Source organism: Elaeis guineensis, chromosome 1, assembly GCF_000442705.2.
Source record: "Elaeis guineensis isolate ETL-2024a chromosome 1, EG11, whole genome shotgun sequence".
In the NCBI taxonomy this organism is placed as follows: Eukaryota; Viridiplantae; Streptophyta; class Magnoliopsida; order Arecales; family Arecaceae; genus Elaeis; species Elaeis guineensis.
Window position 1 is genome coordinate 112,594,868 of NC_025993.2, and position 24,422 is coordinate 112,619,289.

Here is a 24,422-nt window from a genome sequence, read left to right on the forward strand (position 1 = left end):
CAATGGGAATACATGTTTATTATCAATGGTCTGAAAGAATACAATGGTCTACTCAAAGTTTGATGGAACTATTACATACTTGGATTATCAACCAACAAGAAGTCTGCTGCATCTGGAATCAGATTTTGTATATGATGGGTGCTGTGCAGGTTTATGTGAATATGTTTTGGGTGGGTCTGTTTCCTGGGTGATGGATTTGCTATGTTTTCTTTATAAAGTATTGGTTCTGGTATTTCTTCGTTCCTTATCTCTTTAATCTGGATACAAAGATTCTAAGCTCTGTTGCTATTTGTTTATTCTTTTTGGGAGGAATGTTGTGAGATCCTATTTGTTCTAAATCATGATGCCTTCGGGCCATCATTATCAAAAAAAGAAAAAAAAACACCGCACGTAAATTCCCCATCCATCAATTTCAGGACTCTGTTAACATGTCGTACGAATAAGCCCTGAAGCCCTCTTTTTCTCAGGTTATGCTCAACATATGGATCATAAGGAACAGTTCGCCGCGCAAAGCACAGCGTTTAATTCCCTCCCTCTTATTATTACTAAACGGGGGGTGGCATAAGGGCAGAGGCTCCGATCTCCCGTCATCCTCTTTTTCCCTTCCTGGTTCCCCACCGGACCTCGCCGTGGGAGAGAGCTCCGCCCCACCGCGCTTCTCCTTTTCTTCTTCCCACCACCACAACCACCAGCTCTCCATTCGGAGTCGAAGGAGGAGGAGAATAAGCCTCCTCTCTTCTCTCTTCTCCTCTCTCTCTCTCTCGTTGCCAGAGAGCTGAGATGATCGAGAACAACAATTCCGAGGACGCGAAGCGATTCGCTCGCCCCGCTCCAAGGTACATGAGCTTCTTTGGAATCGGTATCGGATCACTTCTTAATCCGAGCGATTTATCCGACTCCGATTTATCTTTTTGTAGTTATGATTTCTGGTTGTTTTCTTGGATAATTTGTTTCTGCTTATGGCAGTGGTTCTACTTTCTCTTCTTTTTCGTTCTTTCTGTCTTTTGATTGTATCTTTTTGGTGTTATCTACTTGTTAGTGACTTTCTTTGTTGTTTAATGGCTTGATGTCTCAGGATGCGATCCCACCACTGGCGCAAATCCGGAGGTATTTTCTCGAGACTCTGTTCTTAGTTATAGATTATGGTTGTTTGCCTATTCAGATAAGATCACTAAGTTTGTTTGTGCCGACATTTCCTGTTTCTGGAATTGGTAGTATGTGTGCAATACTTGTAATAAGTATGCTCAAGCTGCAAACTTGAGCTCAAGGAGTGGGCTAAATTTACTTCTGTATATGAGGCAATTTCTCAGCGAAGACTCATAGCCAAATTGTGTTTAAGAAGGATGGAAATTTTATTTTTTTCGTTAAGGTTAGGCTAAGGTCCCTTAGTCTTGGCTGAAATAGATTTGCCATTAAGCAGCTGGTTTCAGTTACTGTTTACACATCTTGGATGATCTTAGGAAGACTGGGTGAATTTTGGTCAAACCTTTTGGCTTTGGTATATTAGAAGACAGCATCAAACTTTATATGACAAACAACATCTAACTTTTGGTTTTGGCAGTTTATTGACAAAATAACAAACTTCTGGTTTTGACGTTGCCTAGAAGAAACATATTCTTAATGGAACTTTAGAAAAGTTTCCATTTTGGACATTCACCTTAACAAATCTGTAATCTTCTGTTCCAAAAATTTTGGTAGTCAAGATCTGGCTGGACATTATGTACACTTCTTGGGCATACGTATGGGTAAGCGGAAACAGAATCAGTGGCTTGTAGTATCCTATTATCTTTCTCTCTCTGCTTTAGGTATTAAAACTTGCATATGATCTATTTCACAAAAAAGGTATTTGCTACTGCATGTATCCTTTTCCCACGGTTGTCTAGAATATCATGTAGGAAAAATTTTTTTGTGTGAAATTATGGACACAGGTTTCTCCCGAACCCCTTTGATATTGATAAAAGTACGCCACTTTTACCTTGTATATGCAGATCATTTGGAATTGCTGAGATGCATCCTTATTTGACTATGCTGAGTATTATATCATTTCATTTTCAAAAATATCAAAGTTATGTCAACCTAAGAAATTTAAGGTGCCAATTAAGGTTAAGAGTCAACTACTAGTGATACAAAAGCAACATCTAAAAGTAGTTCCTCTTTTTTTTGTTAGTAGATAAGGTGCAATTAATTAGATTCTAATTCTTTTGGCTAAAAAGAAGCCAATTACCTCTGTGTTTATTGAGGGTTCCAAACATTTTATTGTTTAAAAACTTGCATCCTGTAGTTGCTTCATGTTCCAATGGTGTAAAGGAGACAGCAATCACCAAATTAGCTAAAATCTACTGCACGAAGTCACACTTCTTAAAATACTTAATTAATGCTGTTGATGCACATTCTGATGGGTTAGTTGATTGACATGAAGACGAACTCAACAGCGTATGAACATAATCATAGTCAAGATTTTGATTGGTTCTTCACTATCAATAATATGTCCTACATGATGCTATTTAAAATTAGCATATATCTGCTGATACTTGACATTCTTCATAATAAAAAAAAACCAATATAATGCTCTGGTGTTATATCATTTAAGTTTAGTACCTCATAGCCAGTAAATTAGCAAGCATTGATTTTGGATTCATACCTTTTGGATTCAAGAGGATTAGACACCCTTTGCTCTAGAGGAGCAAAGTGCATCTCTTGATCATGTGCCACATGCCACGTACATGCATGTGGTGCGATAACAGGTCTATTGACAATATAATGTGCATATGAAACTGCACAAGAACTTTGAATATTAAAGTGTACACTGTGTCATCTCTGTATTTATATTTTGGGCTTTCAGTGATGTACTATTAGCAAGAAATGATATACACTCTTCTGTATCAAACAGAATGTTTCCCCTACATAGACCTAACTATTTGTTCATCCGATGTTTTGCAATATTTTGTATTTCATGTGTTCCTCCTTGTCTGTGTTGGTGCTTGAGTTCTAATTGGTTTGTGTTTATCTGTTAGATCGATTTGAAAAAGCGAATTACTCCTACAGGATTGATGGGGAGAAGAGCAGCAATGTTCAAAATGATAACACTCATCCTGGATTGATACCCATAGATGGGTGTTGCACCAGTCAAGCCACGCAACTTCTAAACAAGCGTAAGTATGCAGTTGCAAGTTATTGTCTGTCTTGGAGTGTCATGTAAATTTCCTGAGACAAACCATTATCATAGTCATGTGAAGTTGCTGTCAAGGACATGATTCATATCACTTTCTTGTTGTGTTACCAGATTGATCCATGGGAAAATAAAACTATAAACTGCCAAATAATTTTTTGTGTGGCTCCCACACTTGCACCTGCTTAACTGTAAGATGCATCTTATGTATTTTAATATTGTTTGACATTTCCTGCATCTTCACCAGTATCTTGCATTATAAGATGTACCATGAAATGGAATTAATAATGAGTGGCATCATAGAGAAACTTCTTTTTGAAATGTTGTTGTCTTAAACATCAGAGTAAGATTCAATGGTGTAACCCATTTATGATGGTTCTACGTATAAAAGAAAAAAAGCTATTGCTGATATTTTGAATCAAGTGCATTCCTATGTTCTTACATATATGCATGCATGCATGAATGACAGATGTATGCATGCCTGTAGTAACACACAAGGTGCGGTTATTATATACAGCATGTAAAGATAGGTCTTTACACCGACTACAAAATTTAATGTTGTTTCTTGCAATATGGAATTCTAAACTGTTGGATATGGTCTATAATACTTAAATAACCTTTTCTAGAAAAGCATAGACTTTTTGGACCTCTTTTGTTACATCAGGTTGTCCCAGATCAGCACACTGTATTGTGCCAACCATATATTTGAGAGGACTTGATGTATAGGCAAGAGATTTCTAACAGATTGTTTTTCATAGATAGACTTTCAAACCTCATAGATTACATCCAATCATATAGATTTTCAATTTGCAATTTGATTATTGAATTTTGCAGTGGGTGTAAAATGCCCTTGTTATACCCCATGTGTATTATAACCATATAAATATGTAATAAACATTGATAGATACACACATATTCATGTAGATAGGTAGACAAAGCTGAATTCTTTGTCTATTGAAATCCTGAGAAACAATTTCATTGCTTTATTTATATCTAGCATGACATAATTCTTACCATAGCCATAGCTATCTGGCCATGTCCTAGCTATTTGAAGTCAGCTTTATGATTCTCATTTGCTAAGCTAGCAGCACATGGTTGTTGTTAAAAAATATGTTAATTAGTGCTATTTTGTTGAGCACATCTGCTTAGCATACTGAAGCAGGTTGAAGTTGACTGTCAGGGAACAGCTTCAACAGATGCTCATGTACATTGTTGCTGCCTGATTTTTCTGATAGTTATATACTAAGAAAAATGTTGCATCTTCTCATCCTTGTAATAGACTTGTTTTATTTTCAAGAAAACCATATTCTTTGTATCATTCTCAGAGTAAAAACCCTGTACGGAATACGGTATTAGTCTGAAAGTACAGCATGAGTTAGCAAAAGGCTAGGGTGTTTACTAATAGGCTTTTTAAGTGGTGAATGTAATCATCAGGTGCAGCTGCTGATACAGCTTGCAGTGATATCATGTTTTGGTTTGATTACTGATTATGCAGGCACTTGTTTATTTTGTCCATGTTCCTTTAAGATGCCAAATCATTTTCATGATCTGCGCATTTGAGGGACATGCTTAGCAAATAGCTATTGTTATGACCTTTCATCTTAAGTAAATCTAATCCAGTAGTAGTCTTATTTTTATGACTTGATGAAGTTTTCATTGGTGAGAAATTGGAAACAAACAATCCTAAACTAACACAACTCTCAGAAGTAAATCTGAAAAGCCAGGGTTACTGCTCCAGAACTGTTGCCTTTGGTGACTTCTGCCTCCTATTCCTAAAGGCAATTATTTAGGATAACCCAGATTTGTCAGATTTGTTATGAAGATTAGTGTTAGTTTAGCATTTTTCTTTGGAAACCATGCACAACCATACACCTGATAACCAAGTTTTAGGTTTTTTTGTACTGTTTGTGCTGTTAATTAGCTGCAAGATTCTCATATTATTTGTTTTTTATTATGTAGGTTGGGCAAATGCCATGCACTTGTACAATGATCCATCAATTGATTTATCAGGTGGGTTATATGTCTTTATGGTCTCGTAAGTTCTGTAAATTTGTTTGTTGCACTCTTGCTGGTTCTGGGAATTACTTTGATTAACCAGTTTGAAATTTACATGTGACAAATTGAATTGATAATGGTTAGTTTCAAGATTTCAGATCCTTGTGGTCTTTTTGGACATCTCCATTCTAGTTTCTTTTACTGTCTTATAAAGAATGGCTGTTCCTAGTATTTTTACAATAACACACAGCTGTGGTTATGCTACTGAAGGAAGGTTATCAATGTATATTTCTGTGGTAGGATATCTCTTAGGACTTGGAAAAAGAAACAATTGACATGTATCTATTTACTATACCTATTTATCCATCAACTCTAAAAGGAAGTTGGATGTTAAGGCATCAAAGCTTTTAGATTGTTACCTTGCAACTTATCTTATGCACATAACTGATGTTAACAAAATTATCGCTCTGGTGGTTGCTTATGCTCAAATAGTGGACTATTAACTAAGAAGAAGTCTTACTATGTTTCTAATGGCTTCCTCTGCGGGTTTCTTCAGTTGGTCATTCCCACCTCTGTTGGATCTGTATAGACCATTATATTATTATTTTTTTGACACTATAAGATCTCCTTGATCAATAACTGGAATGCAATTAGCCTATTACCCTGGATCCATGAGCTTCATCAATTTGTCCAACATATAAAGTAAGCTTTACATGGAAAGGGGGCAGTTGATTATTCTTTGTATGTATTAGTAAAAATGGCTTCTGCGTGTAGCCACACAATCAAAACTTGTATGTGTGTGTGTGCTGATGTACACATGTATGTGCACACAAAATGCATACTTGTTACACGAAATGATGCAGGCATAGTCACACATCAAAAGTTCAAAACTGATGCTTAACTCTTGTTTTAGTATTGCTGTAACATAGTTTTGAAGTAACACTGCCTGCATCACATACTTTTGTAAAATCATTGGCAAGAAACTGTGGATATTGATTACTTAAGCTGTTAAAACATTATCGGCTTACCAATGGTTTTGATTCTTGGAAAAGGTATTCAAATGGATACGTAACAAGTATTGCATATAGGGTCTGTGTGAGGTGTACTACTTTTTGAACACTGTTGTTTTAATGTGTGAAATATGATGGTGCTGTCTGATGCACCGGCTTGCATCATTTGCAAAAGGAGTTCCTGGATTGTACCAAAATGACTGAACTCGGAGATTGGTTCTTTCCAAGACATTAGGTTGATCTGGGGGGGCTAAAACTCTAAATCAGGTGCAATCCAGAATTAGTCTTCAAGCTTTTTTTGTGCATATCTTTCCACCTAAATATTAAATTACAATTATACTCATCTAAAGATTGTCTTTAGGATTTAAATGTGTTATCAGGGACCTTTGTCAATTTTGAAAATTATGGGGATCAAAATCGATAGGACGTCTTATGTCTAATTTAGAGGTGTTAGCAAATTTATTTATTTTAGGTATCTTCAAGCAGATCTGTGGTGTAGATTAAGAATCTTTCTGAACTTTAGTTTCTTAAAGATTTATGTGAGCTGCTAAGAATATTAGGCCGATTTTTAAGGCTCTCATCAATCTTAATATTATTGATTTTTTTTTTTAATGTGGTCAAAGCCTCTCATTCTTCTCTTTTTCTATCTCATCTTCTTATCTTTGCCCTAGGTGCCCTTTGCAAGTCTCATTGCATCAACAAGCCAACCAGTGTCCTCTACTTAGCGCAGTTATTTCCACCAATGCATGAGCTTAAAAGCAGCTGACAGGATTTTGTCATATCCAAGGGAAATCATTGCTCTTCTCCATTGCAACAGAGATTTCTCTAAGAGTTCTAACAGATTATTTCCTAAATTTTGAAAATTCAATTTATTGGCCCCTCTTTGAGGCTTTAATCTTTGTCTCCAACATTAGTAGCTCCCAGTGAAAGTAGAGAGGTTTTACCACTGGTGGTGGTGGTGGCGGCCGAGTAAAGGTTTCTGGTAATCTGCTAAAACCCCTTCAGTTTCTGTTAATTCAGGGCCTTTTCAGTATTCCCATGGCTTTCTGTTTTTTGTTTTCAAAAACCCAGAAAGCAATGAACTAGACTGAACAACATTTATAATGGAAACCTTTTTTTTTTAAAAGAAATTGTTTGTAAATTATTTAGAGCTTTTGGTGGCAAAGATTTAATGCTCTCAGAAAGTGTGAAGATACAAGCAAGGAATAGCAGAAGTTCTGTGCAAACACCATCTTCGACATCAATCTCCATATTGTGTTTCACTTACATGTAGAGAAACAAAAACACAAGAAAGTGCCAAACATGCCCTTAGATAAGAAGCATTGGAGTGACAATATAAGTTAATGCATTCAACATCATATTCTCAACATTGAAAGGTATATCTACTGCAAACCATGCATCATATATGTGAAAGATGCCGCATACACTGTGCCCATGCTCCCCTTTTCCTTGCTTTCACAGGCTTGTTCTTGTATGCACACTCAGTCACACCCATATGATGTGGCAATCATTGTAATGATTATTATAATTTTGATTATGCTATAATTATGTGCATTTCAATTCTTTACCTCATTTGTTTCTGGTCCCTACCAGAAAGACCGGTGATGTATTCTGGAGCTAGTGGGTCATCATGGGGTCACTTGAAACTTCCTCATCAGGTGAACATTATTGTGGATCTTTCTGCTTTCCATTCAATCTCATTTTATTTTGAAAATTTAGTTCGCATTCCTTAATCATTGCCGGTTTTTTATGAGAATATGCAGATGGACTTTCTATCCGAATTACAACAAGTGATACATAATGCTTAGACCAGTGCTATGCCAACTGCTGGTGAGCATAGGTGATCGCTTGCAAGGATGGACTTGGAGAGTTTTTGGAAGTAATTTGATGGATTATATCATCATAGTTTAGATGCTGTACCATCTCTATGCTGAACTACTTTTTCTATCTTACTAATCCCAGCGGTGCATAAATGCATGGTTGTAATGAATACTGGAACGAGCAGAACAGAGCTACTGCTTAAAGTTTGTATCTTGTTTTTATGCCTAACCTGCAAGATGGATATTGGTTTGTCTTCTCTTCGTGCTTTACAGATTTCCCCCCAAGGAAACGTTCTCTTCTACCCAGCCTTATACCATTCCACTGGTGAGGTAATCAGGGTATCATGGTAGCACCTGTGGCTTGGGTTGGACTTGATCAAGGTTGATGCTAGTGAGTTAGATTTGCTGCTGTTTGTTAGTTTTGATGACTTCGTCATGAAGAGCTCTACGTCCTCGCTAGAGAAGGCAGGTATGGCTGAACTGAGTTGCTCAAGGGAAACAGACCAACTTTTGTTACTAGTTCTATATCGAGCAAGTGGGCCTAGTGACTGCCAAATTTTACTCCAATAGTTCTTATTTTTTTATTTTTATTTTTATTTTACAAGGTAGCATCTTATAAATGTCTGAGAACTTATCAAATTTATGGGTACGACCTTGGTATGACCTGCCGAACCGAGTGAGCGAGTGCTTGTAAGTCTACTTGTGGCTGGACTTTCATGAAGTACTTGTATGTAAATATAGATCTGTTCAAAGTACGAGTGTTTCAAAATTTAAATATTTTCAAAAGTTATGAAAATGGAATTATTTTAACAGTTATATATGAGAAGAAAATTGATTTTTTAGAGCTTCTGCCTCAATGATGGCGGAAGGATACCGTAGCCGCCTGATAATCTTGTTTGCCTGCCGATCTCCTGTCCACGTATAGAGTATTAGCTGGTGTTGCAACCGGACGAAACAAAAAGATCAAAAGGAAGAGAATAAATAAATAAATATATATATATATATATATAATTTATGTTGTTCAGTTTAAGGGGAGATTGTATAGAGTATAAAATTATTGCACAAATTCTACCATTCAATCTACCAGATCTCCATGATATTCAATTACAACTCTCAATACTACTCCCTTAGAAGGGATATATAGAATAGAATAAATTATTTTAGATTTAAACTGATATTTTTATAATAAATTAATTTAGATCAGTGTCCTAATTCGAAATGGACTCGAACTATTTTTTAAAATAAACTTTGAGTTGGGATGGACTTATGCTACTGGAAGTAAGATTCAAAACAAATTCAATAAATTTCTACCTTATTTTGAAGTTTATTAATCAAATATATCGAAATCTTTTTCATTATCTCTTCCTCATCTATCCATAAAGATATCATTCTCTATAAACATTAATCAAGTCTAAGCAATGCTTGAATTTGTTTACTAAAAGTAGTTTTATCAATATATTAGCTGGATTTTAGTGGCTATCTTCTGAATTGTAATAATATCATTATTGATAATTTTTTAAAAAAAATGATACTTAACATTAATATGCTTTGTCCGTTCATGATACATTGAATTTTTGACCAAGTAGATAATACTCTGCCTATCATAGTACACAATTGTTAACTATCACTATAAATCAAAACTATCAACGAGACCATACAGTCATATAGCTTCTTTTACTTCCCCTTTTACAGCCATGTACTTTACTTTGATTATCATAAGATAATTGTAGATTGAAGTATAGCCTTCTAACTAATAGTGCAACCAAAAAGAATAAAGATATATCCTAGCAATGATCATTGTTATCTAAATTACCTGTATAATTAAAATCAACATAGCTTGCAATAATATTAGTTAATCTGCTACTATGATAGATTAAGTTAATTGTAGAGCCTCTCAAATATCTTATACTCTATTTTATGATCCGTCAATGTATCTTTTTAGGATTTCTTATATATCTATTAACTATATTAACAGTATATAAAATATTAAGCTTAATATAAATTATAGCATACATTAAAATACCAACTGTACTAGCTTACAAAACATGTGATATATACTCCACTTCCTTCTCAGTTTGTGGTGATAATGAAGCAAATAATTTAAAATATGTGGTTAAAGGAATACTCATAGATTTGCATCTATTCATACTAAAGCGCTCAAATACTTTTTATATGTATTTTTTATGAAAAAAGACAAATCGATTTGCTTGTCAATCTCTATAGATCTCTATCTTCAAAATCTTTTTCGTCGTTTCAAATTCACCACTTAATTAAATTTTCAACTTATTGATTTTAGATTTATTCTTAGTTGTAATCAATATATCATCAATATACAACAATAAATATACAAAAGAATCAAGTGGAAGTTTCCTATAATAAATATATTTATCATAATGATTTTTAATGTGACCTTTATTAAACATGAAAGTGTCAATTTTTCTATATCATTGCCTAGGTGACTGTTTCAAATCATATAAGAGTCCTTCGATAGGCAAATATAAAACTCTTTATCTGAAATAAGAAATTTCTCTAACTATGATATAAAGATTTGTTCCTCCAACCCATCATGTAAGAAGGTAATTTTGGCATCAAGCTTACTCAAGCTTTAAATTAAACACACAAACCATAGTAAGTAGAACAAACATGGAGCTATGCTTCACTACAAGAGTGAATACTTTATAAAAGTTTATTCTCTCCTTCATATTATAGCTCTTTACAACTAATCATGTTTTGAATAGTATTGCCTCAGTTCTAAAAATACTTTTTTTTTTCTTGAAAACCCATTTATAGCCTACTATTCTTTTATCTTTAGGTAACTAGATTAACTCCCAAATATGAAAGAAGAAAAAAAAAGAGAATAAAAAGTAGAGAAAAAAATAATATGAGAAAGATAAGAGCATACAAAATTTATACGATTCAATTTATTAACATACATCCACAGAAAAGGCAATATAAAAGCCTCACTATAAAAGTTGGATAATAAAAAGTATAAAATTATTTTATAAATTCTAATCTCTAATGCATCCAATCTTTAAGACACTCAATTACAACTGCTCTTTTAATCTTATAAAAAATAAATGTCATAGAGTAAATTAATTTAAGCTCAAATTAATATCTTTATAATAAATTAGATCGATGTCCTAATCCCATATGGACTTGAATTAGTATTCAAATAAATTTTTGGACGCGGTCGGCTAACTCTACTGAAGTAAAATTCAAAACAAACTCAGCTAATAGCTATGGTGTCATTTTGCCCGCATTCAATACATCGCATGGGCAAATTAACGAGGTCAATTATTCTACCCAAAAAAAAAAAAAAAAAAAAGATCAATTATTTGGATGGACCTATGGTTTGAAGCCGCCACATGCTTTTTGCTCAATAATTGCCTGGATGGTTGACATAGAAGCAATTGGACCATGAAATAACCAAAAAAAAAAAAAAAAAATCATCATCATCATCTAAAATGTTGGCTGTAACTTTAATCCTGGCTCCACCCATTTCACCAAGATCCAATTTGAATTAAACTTCAAAACTTCGTTCAAGCAAAATTCCTACATGGCTTGTTCTGTGCATCACATGCATCCAAGTTTGTTTATAAAATATATCTACTATTAATCTCAACACATCATTCTTCATCCTTTTGTCGTCCATCACAACTCATTATTTTTGTTTTTTTTTGGTAGAAAGATGAGAATGGGCTGCACAATAATGGTTGCTGTCTTCGGAAAAAACAAAAAAAAGGCTTTGATTAAGACAAGATATACTTGTAACCTTGGTTGGTGGGATGTCATGTTGTTGGATTCCTTCCGCCACCGTGGAACGTGGAAAAAAATAGCTGAGAATTAGAGAATGTGACATTTAAATATAAATGTAAAATTCCAAAAACACCCTCAAAGCTCTGCTAATTTATAGAGGCCGCTCGGAGTCACTGGCCACTGCAGCTGCTCATCTTTTCCTCTTTCTCCTTCTCGTCTTTCCAGAGAATCCAAGTCTTTTTGTTCTCTCGGAAGATTGAAAGGGCCGGGGATTGAAGAGATAGCGCGATTCGTCTCTCAGGGAAGTCTTTGAGATCTCCGAGCTCGTAGACGACCTCTGAATCGAGTAAGGCATGCATTTTTCCCCTTTTTTCCCAGTAATTCGAGTATAATAGAGCCGTAAGTTTGATCTATTAGGGGCTTTTCGCGAATTTGTATCTACATTGTCCCACAATTGTTCTGCTATTAGAAGATCATAAAAATATATGATTAGACGGGAGAAAGGCAAGTGAATTTCTGGTAAAATCATTCGTTGAGAAAAGAAGTCGCCCATCTTGCGGGAACAATCTTTTTTTTTTTTAAATTATCTTTCTCTCGCTAACTGTTGTTTACAGGTGATATTCCAGATCAAATACTTAAATTTCTGATGTGTATGCTAGTTCATCGCTTAATTACTGACTGAAATTAATTATTTTACCGATTTTTTAATATGCCATCTTTCTCTACGATCCGAGCTGCTGCTTTTCCCATCTTATTCTACTGCTTGGTATGGTTTTGTTGTTTGCTAGAAAAATGGTAAATGAGCCATTAATTTATAGAGGGATAGCTTGTCTTTTCTGGATATGCTAAATTCTCACCTTTGTTTAATTTCTTTTTTGTTCATCGGTATGTTTGTGTAAGTTGCAGGTCTCTTGCATCACATCAAGACATGGAGTCTTCTGTGGCACTTTACAACCAACTCAAGGTTCTTTTCTCTCACAGCATGTATCTTTTTCAGGATGCTGTTTTTAAGATTCACCCACACACATTATGATTCGGCATGCTTTGTATTGGAGATTAACTGCTTTTAGTTATTCTTTGTTCAAAGGGGGAATATACTTTATTCTGATTAGAAATATCTTGTGGAATACCACTATTATGGGTTTGGATGAATATGAACCACCACCCCGATTTTTCCATTTGTCTGCAGTGATTGAATTGTAGCCGTTCGTTCATTTGTCCAAGAGGCCAACATTGTGTAACTCTACTGCATGACACCGTTGTGATCATTATTTTTTTCAGTTTCTTTATCTTTAAATGTATGAAGTGAGCACTCTAAGTGTGGGAGTAGAGAGCAAAAAAGCCAAGGGAAATGGTTATATCATTAGCACTGCCATGTTGTCTGCGGCTAAGTATCATTTAGTTGGGAATCAGTTGTTCACATATTAAGGTACCTATGCCTGTGCACATATATTATTGAGTAGCCAAGTCGAGGAGTTTAAAGAACATAGGGGTTAGTGGATCAGGATCGACTGCCACCAAAAGCAATATTACTTTACCAGAATTGGATGAAGTTAAAAGCAAGGGTTCTAACCATCTGAAGAACATTATCTACCTTTCAAATGAAAAGGCCTCCGATCTTTAGAAAAAGATGCATTTGTTGCCCTTTCATACAGCACAAGAGGGGGGGAAGCCGTGCTAGAATGTTTTTCCTCTTGTTCACAAATTGACAAGGTTCTAATAATTGTTTCCTCTATTGTTTGAGTAGTTAATTTAAATGATTCATATATCATTTGAAGCGATGTTTAATTTCCATTTATGCCTCCTTCTGAGATGTAACTTGCAGTGCATTATAAGTGAGATATCTCTGCTTTTTGAGATATGAAAACAATCACCATAATTGTCACTAATTGTGTCTATGTTGTCTGTAAGCTACATTATGTCAATGCTATGCATTCTGATTTGTTGTCTCTGGACAGGCTGCGAGCCATTTTTCTTATTAGCGGGCCCTAATGTAATTGAATCTGAGGAGCATATACTCTACATGGCCAAACATATAAAAGATGTCACATCTAAGTGAGTCGTTGATGATTTAAGTAATACTTGATTAACGCAAATGAAATATAAGTCCTGTAATATAATTAATTTCTGATTAAGATTTTGAATGACTGATAGGCTTGGTGTACCGCTGGTTTTCAAGTCCAGCTTTGACAAAGCTAATCGCACTTCTTCAAAATCATTTCGTGGCCCAGGGTTGGAAGAAGGCTTGAAGGTAGCAACAGCTTTTATCTGGTTAACCTAAATTAAAAGCTTTGCCTCTTACATATCAATATGCTTGATGACCAGGAAAGATGTTGTTGTCAAGGAAAAAGAGTGCTAGTGAAATTGGCTTTTTTTCCTCATGAAAAATGTTGCAATCATGCTATTTCTTTTTTATTTTTTAAGAAGTAAATAACTCATGTTATCTAGATTAATGAAGAACTAAGAAGATCATTTTCATCTTTTCCAATTACAATTTTCAACTCTTTTTGCAGTGCATGCCAAAGCATTCCTTTTCATTAAAAACTGCTATAATGTTCCAATAGTAATCTAAATAGTTAATTCAACAAAAAACAATGAGGTCTCTTCACACACTGTTGCCAGCATCAGTTCAAGTAATGCAAAATCAATCATATGAGAGTTGTAGGAGTGAGGATACATGTTCCACTTCCACATCTCAGTCATGTGAAGGCATCCCTTCCAAAAGAAATTCCATCAGCGCTGTGATACTCAAACTTTTGTGCTAATTCTATCAGATGATGTAAAAGCTCCATTGCATGCTCTATTTTAAATTGATGTGCCTGGAGAAGATAGAAAGAAAATATTTCCTACGAGGTACAAGATATTCATGTATCAATTCAGTTTCATTTCAATGTTTCAAGAATAAAATATTGTTTCAATATAGTATTTCTAGGAATCTAAGAATTGCTTATAACTGAATTTAGTTCCAGAGGATGGACTACTGATAAATGGATTTAATATTTAAGTTTCTCTTTTCTTAAAAAAATTCAAGCTTCAGTTGTCTCTTAAAGACATATAGTTAGTTTTCAATGGATTTTTTCTTATTTAGTTATTTTTGTTCAGATAAAAAATAAAATTCTGACTAATGGATTTTACAAATTTATCTCTTTTCTGTGAGCATTTAAACATCATCAACTCTCACATATCTATTTTCCACATTTGATTTGATTCCCTCTCCTTCAAGCTTTTTTTTTTTTATTTTTTTTATATATAAAGTTTACTGTCCTCTGCCTGTCCCAGTCTATGAATATTCACTATGCATGCTCAAGTTTTACTCAGAATTCACCTTGGTTCACATGTTTTGATTTAAATTCCAGATCCTTGAGAAGGTGAAACTAACATATGATCTCCCAATTGTAACTGATGTGCATGAGAGTAGCCAGGTAAGTTGTTGGTTCAATGCTTCTTTTATTTATTGTTTTAATGGGGATGTGACCATGTGTATAACATGGAGATTGATTTAAATCAAGTATAATGCCCTCTGTAGCTTCATTCTCATTGTCCTGACTTGTTCATTATTTTCTTTACTAAACATCTATTTGCGGCATAATGCATTTGAGAACATACTTTTATTTTTGGACAAGGATATATGATAAGATGCTGGGGCTTAATCTCCAATTTTTAATCTAGGCTGAACATTTGCATAGAGGCATACAGAACAGCTGATCCAAGATTTGACCAATGTCTTCACATTAAGCCCACAAACATGCATTGACTAGGATCATGACTCATGTGTACCAAATATTTCTTCCCATCAACCAAAAAGAAATACAATCGACGACCTGCTTTTCATTTAATACCATAGGAGAAAATAAGGTTTGACAGAATAAAGTTTATTGCCTAATCTTGATCATGTTTTCCATAACAGGGCCTTTTAATTGATCTTTTGTTACCAGCAAGAAGGCCCAATATTACCCTTTAGTAGTTTCCTCTGATTTGTTAATCTTCTCTAGCTAAAGGTCCAATAGAATTTGTAACTTAATCTATAGCTTATTACATAAAAATGCAAACCATAAAACCTATATCGATTGTCTCTAGTATTATTAAAGATCTCAACTTGCTAGTATCTTACCTCTAATTGTAATAAAACTTTAATATGGTCTCACTTGTATCCTCAATCTACCTCCTTTCCACTCAGTCCTCCCAGAAAGTTGATACTTCTACTATGTGTTATACTATTGTAGTTGATCACTCTAACTTTTGGCATTGATGGTTTTTCACATCTCAAAACCCCTTCTTTGTTCTTCTTTTAATTTGGTGCACTTTGTTGTATCTGCTGTCTGATATCTTAAGATTGCTCAACTAATCAATTTCTTCTATTTCACAAAAACCTTTTCTTATTCCTATTCTGTCTTGTAATTATTCTTTTACATTCTTTAGGTTCAGCATAAAAGCACTATTCCACCTCCCTTTCCTTCCCAATCCATCCATCAATTGACTATAATTTTTGAAATTCAGTTTCTCAACTTATCGAAATATATACCAAAGACATGCTTTTCGTGTCTAAGGCAATGGAAGTCTGTTTGGAAGTGGACCTGAAAAGATACCAGGGATGGTTCCTAGAAGGATCCTTGTTCATTTGGAAGCTGCAAGAAACCTATTGAATCTACAGCAAGGATGCTCTTGGAAATCAGATCAAATTTAAGGCCTCTTCTTGAGGGATAAAACTGCAAATCATAATACTAATCAAAATGTAAAGCCTTTTTTACACAAATTGATATTGTTATTCCACTTCTTTTTTTAATGAAAAAAAAGGACATTGAAGTCATGGTGAATATTATCTATATTCATTCCAAAAGTTTAGTCTTTCATGAGGACTGTTAGGTCCATTAACATTTGTAACTTGTGAATATGTCCTAAACCAGAGAGGATCTTTTCAATTTATCAATTAACTTTTTTACATTGCACTAGTTCTTTATTTCATTGAACTTTGGTTTTGCTGCATCTCCTATGTTTATCTTTTGAGAATTCTGCATACTAGTCTTTTGTAACCTAGCTTATAGGTACACTTATGATTTTACTGATGATCTTTATTGACTTTGTTACTTTTGTCCATGAATTGAACCAAGGATTGATTTTGATTCTTTTCAAACTCCCTTCTTGTTTGTCGATTGTGTTAGTTGAAAGGTTTGATTCTTATGTTTCTTGTATTGGTGGTTGTAACCTTTTTTAGGATATAAAAGTTAATCACATTATGAAACCCAAGCAGTTTTGAAAGTTTTTAACCTGATTCCTTGAATCCAGTGTGAAGCTGTTGGAAGAGTTGCTGATATTATCCAAATACCTGCTTTCCTTTGCCGCCAGGTATTGTTCCCAGGCAGAATTCTTACTTGCCCATTTACTGATTACCATGATGAATTTTAAATTGGTCATTTTGGTAATCTAAGTGTTTCCTCCCCTTGTTTAATTTAAGGTATTATGTTGTAACAGACAGACCTTCTAGTTGCAGCTGCCAAGACTGGGAAAATAATCAACATTAAGAAAGGCCAATTTTGTGCTCCTTCTGTAAGTAATTGGTGATATTTTGATCTGTTGTTTTCAGAACTCTGTTTATACTTCTTAGGTGCTTGAATGTTTATGGTTATAATCCTGCATTTGATGCATCCATAACCCATCAATCTGTCAGGAAAACTTCTCCAGCTTCCACAAGCAGGTGGAAAAGCGGAGTGTCTTTTTGCTCAAGTTTTCTGTCGCATAGTTGATAAATTTGTGATAACAGCTTCTTTTTCATAAAAGTAAAAATAGACTGTATTCCGGTTTTAGTGAATTGCATGTGGTGTTCTATCAGATATGATGTAATTAGAACTTTCGTGGTTCCTCAAAGTTTTTCAAGAAGGACATGAGAGGTTCGACAAGCCTATTCTTCATTTTTTTGACTGGATAATTATAGTTAGGCTATTTTCTTGAATGTGGCAAGTTTCATGAGATTGATGTATTGTAGAAGCAGCAAGTTTTAAAAGAACAGCATTTGGCGGCTGCTTTTTAGAATCTGTTTGAAAAAATTGCAGTATAAATACTTAAAAACAACTTTCATGAGAAACACAACCCCTTCTTTTAACCTGAAACTGGATTTTATTATCATGTAATTTCATAAAGGTGATGGGCTATTAAACATGCTGAAGGTGTTTTTACAGTGAAATAGTATGATCATTATATGAGCTGATCAAAGTTTGGCACTTCATGGATTTACCACTTCCCTAATATGTTGTATGGCACACTTTTTTGGTTCTGAAAACCTTATCCTGGTATAAAAAGGAATTATGAGTATAGAATTGCAAAGATTATTATGGATTATAAATAAAAAAAGATTTCACTTACCTGAAACACTGTTGCATGCGACAACCTTGCAATCTACTTTATACCATTGCAAATTAAAGGATTTCAGGTCAACAAAGTTTGTACTTTGTGCATCCTCCAAAAATTTTTGAAGTGGGCAAAAGTCAATGCACAGGGAAAATGTATAATTAGATTTATGAATCTTCAGATCTTAAACACCACAATGGTAGTTGGAAGATAAGTTGTGTTAAAGAGCAGTTTGTGGCACTCTGTAACAAAATTCATTTTAACTGGACTTCCCACATAACCTTCCTCCCAATGCTGGCAAATGTCTGCAATGACCATCTCATGATATGTGACTATCTCCTGTGTTCTTAGGACTTGGGAGCCAAACTGTTCTTTGTAATGTTTCTTACTTTTTGTTAAAATAAGCTTCTTTGCCGCTTCTCCCAAAGAAACTGACCTAATACCTCACAATCTACAAGCCCCTTCAGAGTGTGGGTCTGTCATCTCTTCTGATGAAGCCTTCTGTAGGGACCATTTAACCAGCATTTGTATGTTTATATTAAGAGAGAACAACAATATCTCTTTCTCTTTTCCCAACAAATTTTGATCCTATAATCCTGACTATTGAAAATTTTAAGCTAATTAGCAAGATTACATACTTCTACATAGATTGCTGCACCTAACTAGCTCACGAATGAAACTCCAGTTCATCCAATGATGCTTCTTTGCACCATTATCATGAGAAGCCATTTTGCAATTCTTTTTCCATAATGAAGCTCCAGTGGATCAAATGATGCCCATTTCTGCCACTATTACCTTTCCAAGAAATATCAGGTTGCAGTTTTTCCACCCTTGGAAATCCTTGGCCATTGGGTTTTCTCTGGTGACCCAACAGAAAGCTATGTTTAATACAACATGAAAAGGAATTTTCTGGTGATTTTTTATCCTAGCCCTTCATCTTAGATTGGTAAAAAAAAATTTGAACTCTCTCACATACATATGCAATTCATGAGCTCCTTGTTCTCGTCAGTTTGTTGTATTTGTAAAATCTGAGATCTCCCTGGCTTACAGTTTTCAGGGGTAAGTCTTTTGCCAATATATAACTTTTACAGTTCTGGTATTCTTTATGATCTACAGAAGTTTCATGAAAATGAAACAAACAGCCATAACAGGTGTTCACGTTTGTGGTATTTAAAGCAATGTAGTTAATGTTTTATGATTGTAATTTTTTTGAGTGTTTCTTTTTGTAATAAATTCATTTATACTGCATAACATGTATTGCTGTAATAAATTCATTTATACTACATAACATGTATTGTAAATGATCTGCCCCTTAGGCAAACCAATCATTTTCTTTATATCATAGTCCATATTTATTTTTAGCAACTCTTGTAAAACTCAGTTTTGCTGTGCTGGAGCCCCACTGTGTGTCCTGCAGAACAAGTTATGAGTTTTCCTGACAAGAAGTTCACCGCTTATATATAGAAGTATGGTCTCCATGTGTTTGCATATTCATGCATGCATTTACATTGTTTTACTCATTCATGCATGTACATTGTTTCATTCACACATGCATGTACATTTTGAGCAACTTTGAGTTTGGCAGGTTATGTCAAATTCTGCAGAGAAGGTTAGACTTGCTGGAAACCAAAATGTTATGGTTTGTGAACGAGGCACCATGTTTGGCTACAGTAAGTTTTCATTATTTGTTTAGGTTGAACTTCTTTATCCTAGTAGTTGTATCACTATGCCCATCATCAGTTTAATATCATATATCTGTTTCTTTGTTGCAATCTGGGGTTCACCTCTTGTTATACATGGGTGGTAACTACAGTGGATCCCAACAGAACTCAGCTAATGTGGCTTGACCTGTGGTTGTTCTAAACAAAGTCAATTTGCTGCATGTGGGTTGCTTGTGAAGCCAGGTTACATGTGGATCTGCTGTTGCAACAAGGCAAAAAATGAAAGGGAAATGTTGCAGTTATTTGTGGGAAGCACAGTAGCAAGCAACGAAATACATGATATATGCATGATTTCCACAGCTAACCATTTTTCAATAGTAACCTTGTACCGAATGACACTCATTGAACTTTGTCAGTTGCACTATAAGATGAAATGCACCTTGGAGATTGTGGTTCTTTATCATTGAACTCAGGGATGCTGAAAGGGGAAACTTTTCCAACTTAAATTAGATGACTTTGTGCAGCAATTCTGTTTCTTGAAAGCCAGAATGTTGTTTGAGTGGAGTTTGTCTCAACCTTTTAAAGATGGCCATAACTTGAAATTGCAAACTGAACTTTATGATTTAATGGTCCAAAATCTGTAAGGCTGGATGGTGATCTCAATGTTGCCTTGGATTTTTGTCCATTAGAGATAATATTCTACATACCCTCATTGACCTACACTAACAAGTTATAATTCCTTCAATTACATGCATATTGTTGGAATAGACTATGTCCTTGTTAATTTTGTCAGCAACAGGTCAACCATGTAGAATTTAGTATGTCTTCATCTAAGCTTTAATTTTGTCTTTTTTATTTTTAAAAAAAATCTGCAGATGATTTAATTGTTGATCCACGCAATCTGGAGTGGATGAGGGAAGCAAATTGCCCTGTTGTAAGTATCCCATTCCTGTTCATTTCTGCATAGCTTCCCATGGTGTAGTTGTTGTTCTGTTAGATATCTTCGTCATTGCTATATGTGCAAACCTATAGAGAGCAACAAAGGTTGAATATGCATCGTATTGCCCTCACAGAATGGATACATAGCATATTGCATTTGAATTTTTTGCACTTCAGGAATGGCCTGTTTCATAATCTTAAATTGTAAAACTCAAAGTCCTAATTTTGAAGGCTGGTCGAAGGATTATTTATGGAATTTATAATTTTTTTCAGGGAATGTGCTTCTCTTTCACATCATAGCATTTTTTTTTCTAACATAATTCTTAACTATCTATTTGTTGTGCCAAAATGTTTTCCAATTCTTATTCAGCGCCGAACTTGTTTCAAACCAAAGTTCCTACATATATGCTTTAAAAAATCCTACTACATTTTATGTTACAGTATTATAATGCATCAAAATCATGATGCGGCAACTTCCAACTAACTGTAAATCCTCATATGACTTGTAGCTTTTGAAAGGTTCACTACAGTGATGGTCTTGTATTGTTGTTATTTTTTCATTATTCAAATTTAATATCTGACAAACCGTAGCCATGTAGTTGCATATCATTTATAGTAATTGGTTGCTGTGCCTTTGAAGAAGCTGACTGGTGGTCATTGTTTTATTACAGGTTGCAGATATTACACATTCACTACAACAACCTGCTGGGAAAAAGGTGTACGCTTGTATTAACTTTTAAGTGATTCATCTCTTGAATTGATTAGGAATGACTTGCTAAGGAAAACATGTTGACTTATGTGTGTCTGCTGTTATATTTGACACTGGCCCCTTATTTACATCTTGAGGTGAGGGAAGTTCCCTTCCCATGATGGAGACTGTTTTGTCATCTTATTTTACAATTCCTACAGCTTAACACCAAAGGTGAGAAAGGACTGTTTGACATGTGAGCTTTAAGTCATACATTAGACAACGGTTGACGCTTGATAATATTCCTCTTTCCTGATGTATTAAATGGAAAAATGCAATTATTAAGGGAAAATAAGTAAAAATATGGACAAGAACAAATAGGAATGGAGTTGTAAAGTTCTAGGGAATGTAATTATCTTTGCTTAGCAGGCAATCTAGCTTAGCAGACAATCTAGAATTTCCATGCAAAGATCAAAATGGTGGAGGCGTAGGGTGATAACAGACTCTTAGGGCATTGTTATGTTGTTTCTCACAAAAAGATAAGCCAGAATCTCTCTAGCTTCTCTTAAAAGCACTTATTCATATTTTTCTTCTTGTAGAAGCACTTTTCAAATATGGTTACCAAACACTTATTTTTCTGGGAAGAACTTTAAAAATTTCAGAAGTACTTTCTTTAGGCAACTCCAAAGATATCCTTAACAAGGAGGGGCAGGCCCCTGTGGCATAAGCCATAAGTTTCATTCATAGGTATGTGTCTATATGAAAATTATCAAGAAAAGTGAACATAATTTTGTTTTCGGAGTTGGATACCTCGTTTTTGTACGACTCATGCAATACGCCTCAAAGGCAGGTTTATAAAGAAAAGGGGGCCTATTTGGTGAACAGCTCCATGTTTCATTGTTTATTTAAAGATTCAAGTGCGATCGAGATTCCTTGGTTGCTGTACTTCTTTGTTTTATTTCCTTCAAATTCAGATGAGGTGAAAATTTTGTTCTCTATTATCCTGTTGCACTGACTTACTTTCTGGTTTGACCCAACTGTAATTCCCAAGGCTTGTACAGTATCTTTGATGTGCTTGAAATTCTTAGAGATTATTTCCCTCCAAAGAGAAATCCATAAAAGTTACGGGAATTTGCTGACTTGAAAGGAATTTTGCTTTTTTCCCATTTAGCTGGAAGGTGGAGGTGTCGCAAGTGGGGGTCTGCGTGAACTGATACCATGTATTGCAAGGACAGCAGTTGCAGTTGGAGTGGATGGAATATTCATGGAGGTGATATTTGATAAGAATTATTTTTTTGCTGTAACTAATTCTTTTTATAGTTACTGTTGCATAGGTTCTTGGTTGACAGGACTTGATGCTTGAGATTTTAAGGAGATCGAGATCACTACTCATTTTTTTGTTTTTTCTAATAACTCTATTCCTAATTATTGTTTAAAAAGCCTCCAACATGCTCTACCTCTAAGTGGCTTAAAACTAATCAATAACATCACATGTTTATTGTAGCCTTCATGAGCACATGGAAGTTGCAATCTACCATCTGTGAATTTTATTAACCAGAAGAGGGATTATATGATTTAATTATAGTCTCAATTCATTTGATTTGAATTTTAAAAGGTAAGTTCCCGGCTTAAGCTTGGGCAATCAGACCTTGATTTCAATTCATGTTCTGGCTAGAAGAGATTATATAATGTGAGAGTGCGAGAGAGTTTCAATTCATTTGATTTGAATTTTAAAATAAATTCCCTACTCAAGTTTGACAGTTCAAACATCAATCTCCATTTACAATAGATTCTTTATTCTTGTTTGAGTAAATGAACCTTGGTCTCATTTATGTTCCTGCTAGAAGAGATGTCATAAGATGTTAGCACCAGGATTTCTGTGCTATTTTTACATTAGTAAAGTAAATAATGCTATAACCATGTTGAGTTATGCATAAACATTGATCATCTCTTTCAATCTTCTCCCTTAGAACATCAGGATGGTAGTTTATACTGGGTTTATTTCAGTCGCTGAAAGAGGGAACACATCAATAATCTTTATTTGCATACTGAAATAATCTTTAGTTGTATAAACTTGTGAATAAGATCCAAGTCATAGTTGAATTGTTCTTACATAAAGAGCACCAGGATGGATCTGCATTTGTTCCACAACTTTTCAGGGAAATCTCTATTCCTCAACTTCCTGCTGACCCTTTTTCTTACATGGTAGGTGCATGACAATCCCCTAAAAGCGCCCGTCGATGGCCCAACACAATGGGTGAGTGTTGTTTTAATGACATTTAACGGAGTTAGTTTTCACCTAACTACTTTACTGAGTTGAGGTTCTTAATGTTGTAGCCTTTGCGCCACCTGGAAGAGCTACTAGAAGAGCTCATAGCAATAGCGGTAAGTACTTTCATCCTTCCGTAACACTGGTTTAGAAAGCTGTCAAAATCATATTATTGTCAATTGGTTAATATCAAATCTTTCTTGTTCGTGTATGTAGAGCGTCAGCAAGGGGAAAAAGCCATTCAAGATCGATCTCACACCCTATCAAGATTAATCTGAATCTACCAGGATGAAAGCACTGCAAGTTGTATTGCAGTTTATCCACTATTCATGCATTAGAGATGTATCTCTAGAATCCAATAAATTTTCATCTTCCCTTTTTTCCCTTTGCGGTATGACAGGATGATACTATGATATTACATGTCAGGCCATATGCATTTGTTGTCAAATTTATGTTGTTCAAGCTGGTACTTGCAGCTCACTTTGGCATCATATTTGTTTTTCTGATTGTCTTATCTTGTTATTCTTTCTTTTCCATAGAAGATGGGAAAACTCATCCTTTCAAAAAAGCTTCCTATTCCATGCTTGCATTGCAGGCATCTAATTGCAGAATTCTGGCCTCTCAAAAGCAATTCTGCAGTGAGACTTCTTTGGCTGTATTTTGATATCAGCAGTATAAGAGGTTGATGGATTTCACCATCTGGGAATATCGATCTTTTCTTGTTACTTCAAGAAAGTTCTACACATACATAACCAAAAATTAAAAATGCAAAA

At 34.7% G+C, this 24,422-nt stretch overlaps 2 protein-coding genes across 3 annotated transcripts; both read left to right on the forward strand.

Moving 5' to 3' along the window:
• The first annotated feature begins 301 nt into the window (after positions 1–301).
• Positions 302–8,249, forward strand: LOC105038587 (uncharacterized). Of its 2 annotated transcripts, XR_012142263.1 has the most exons (7): positions 302–836; positions 1,076–1,107; positions 3,015–3,152; positions 5,129–5,179; positions 6,846–7,156; positions 7,768–7,832; positions 7,938–8,249. XR_012142263.1 is itself a non-coding variant. In XM_010914435.4 (6 exons), the coding sequence occupies exons 1-6, from the start codon at positions 781–783 to the stop codon at positions 7,980–7,982; spliced, it is 387 nt and encodes a 128-aa protein (XP_010912737.1). In that variant the 5' UTR covers positions 319–780; the 3' UTR covers positions 7,983–8,249. The 2 variants fall into 2 exon arrangements, 1 of the variants encoding a protein (XP_010912737.1); XM_010914435.4 differs by lacking the exon at positions 6,846–7,156 and having other exon boundaries at positions 319–836.
• Positions 8,250–13,632: 5,383 nt separating this feature from the next.
• LOC105038588 (2-dehydro-3-deoxyphosphooctonate aldolase 1) lies at positions 13,633–24,140 on the forward strand. Its single transcript, XM_010914436.4, has 12 exons — positions 13,633–13,805; positions 13,905–14,001; positions 15,107–15,172; positions 17,034–17,093; positions 17,220–17,294; positions 19,678–19,762; positions 20,629–20,687; positions 21,364–21,408; positions 22,552–22,650; positions 23,590–23,637; positions 23,718–23,765; positions 23,866–24,140. Exons 1-12 carry the CDS (start codon positions 13,648–13,650, stop codon positions 23,920–23,922), a joined length of 897 nt encoding a protein of 298 aa, XP_010912738.2. The 5' UTR covers positions 13,633–13,647; the 3' UTR covers positions 23,923–24,140.
• Positions 24,141–24,422: the final 282 nt, after the last annotated feature.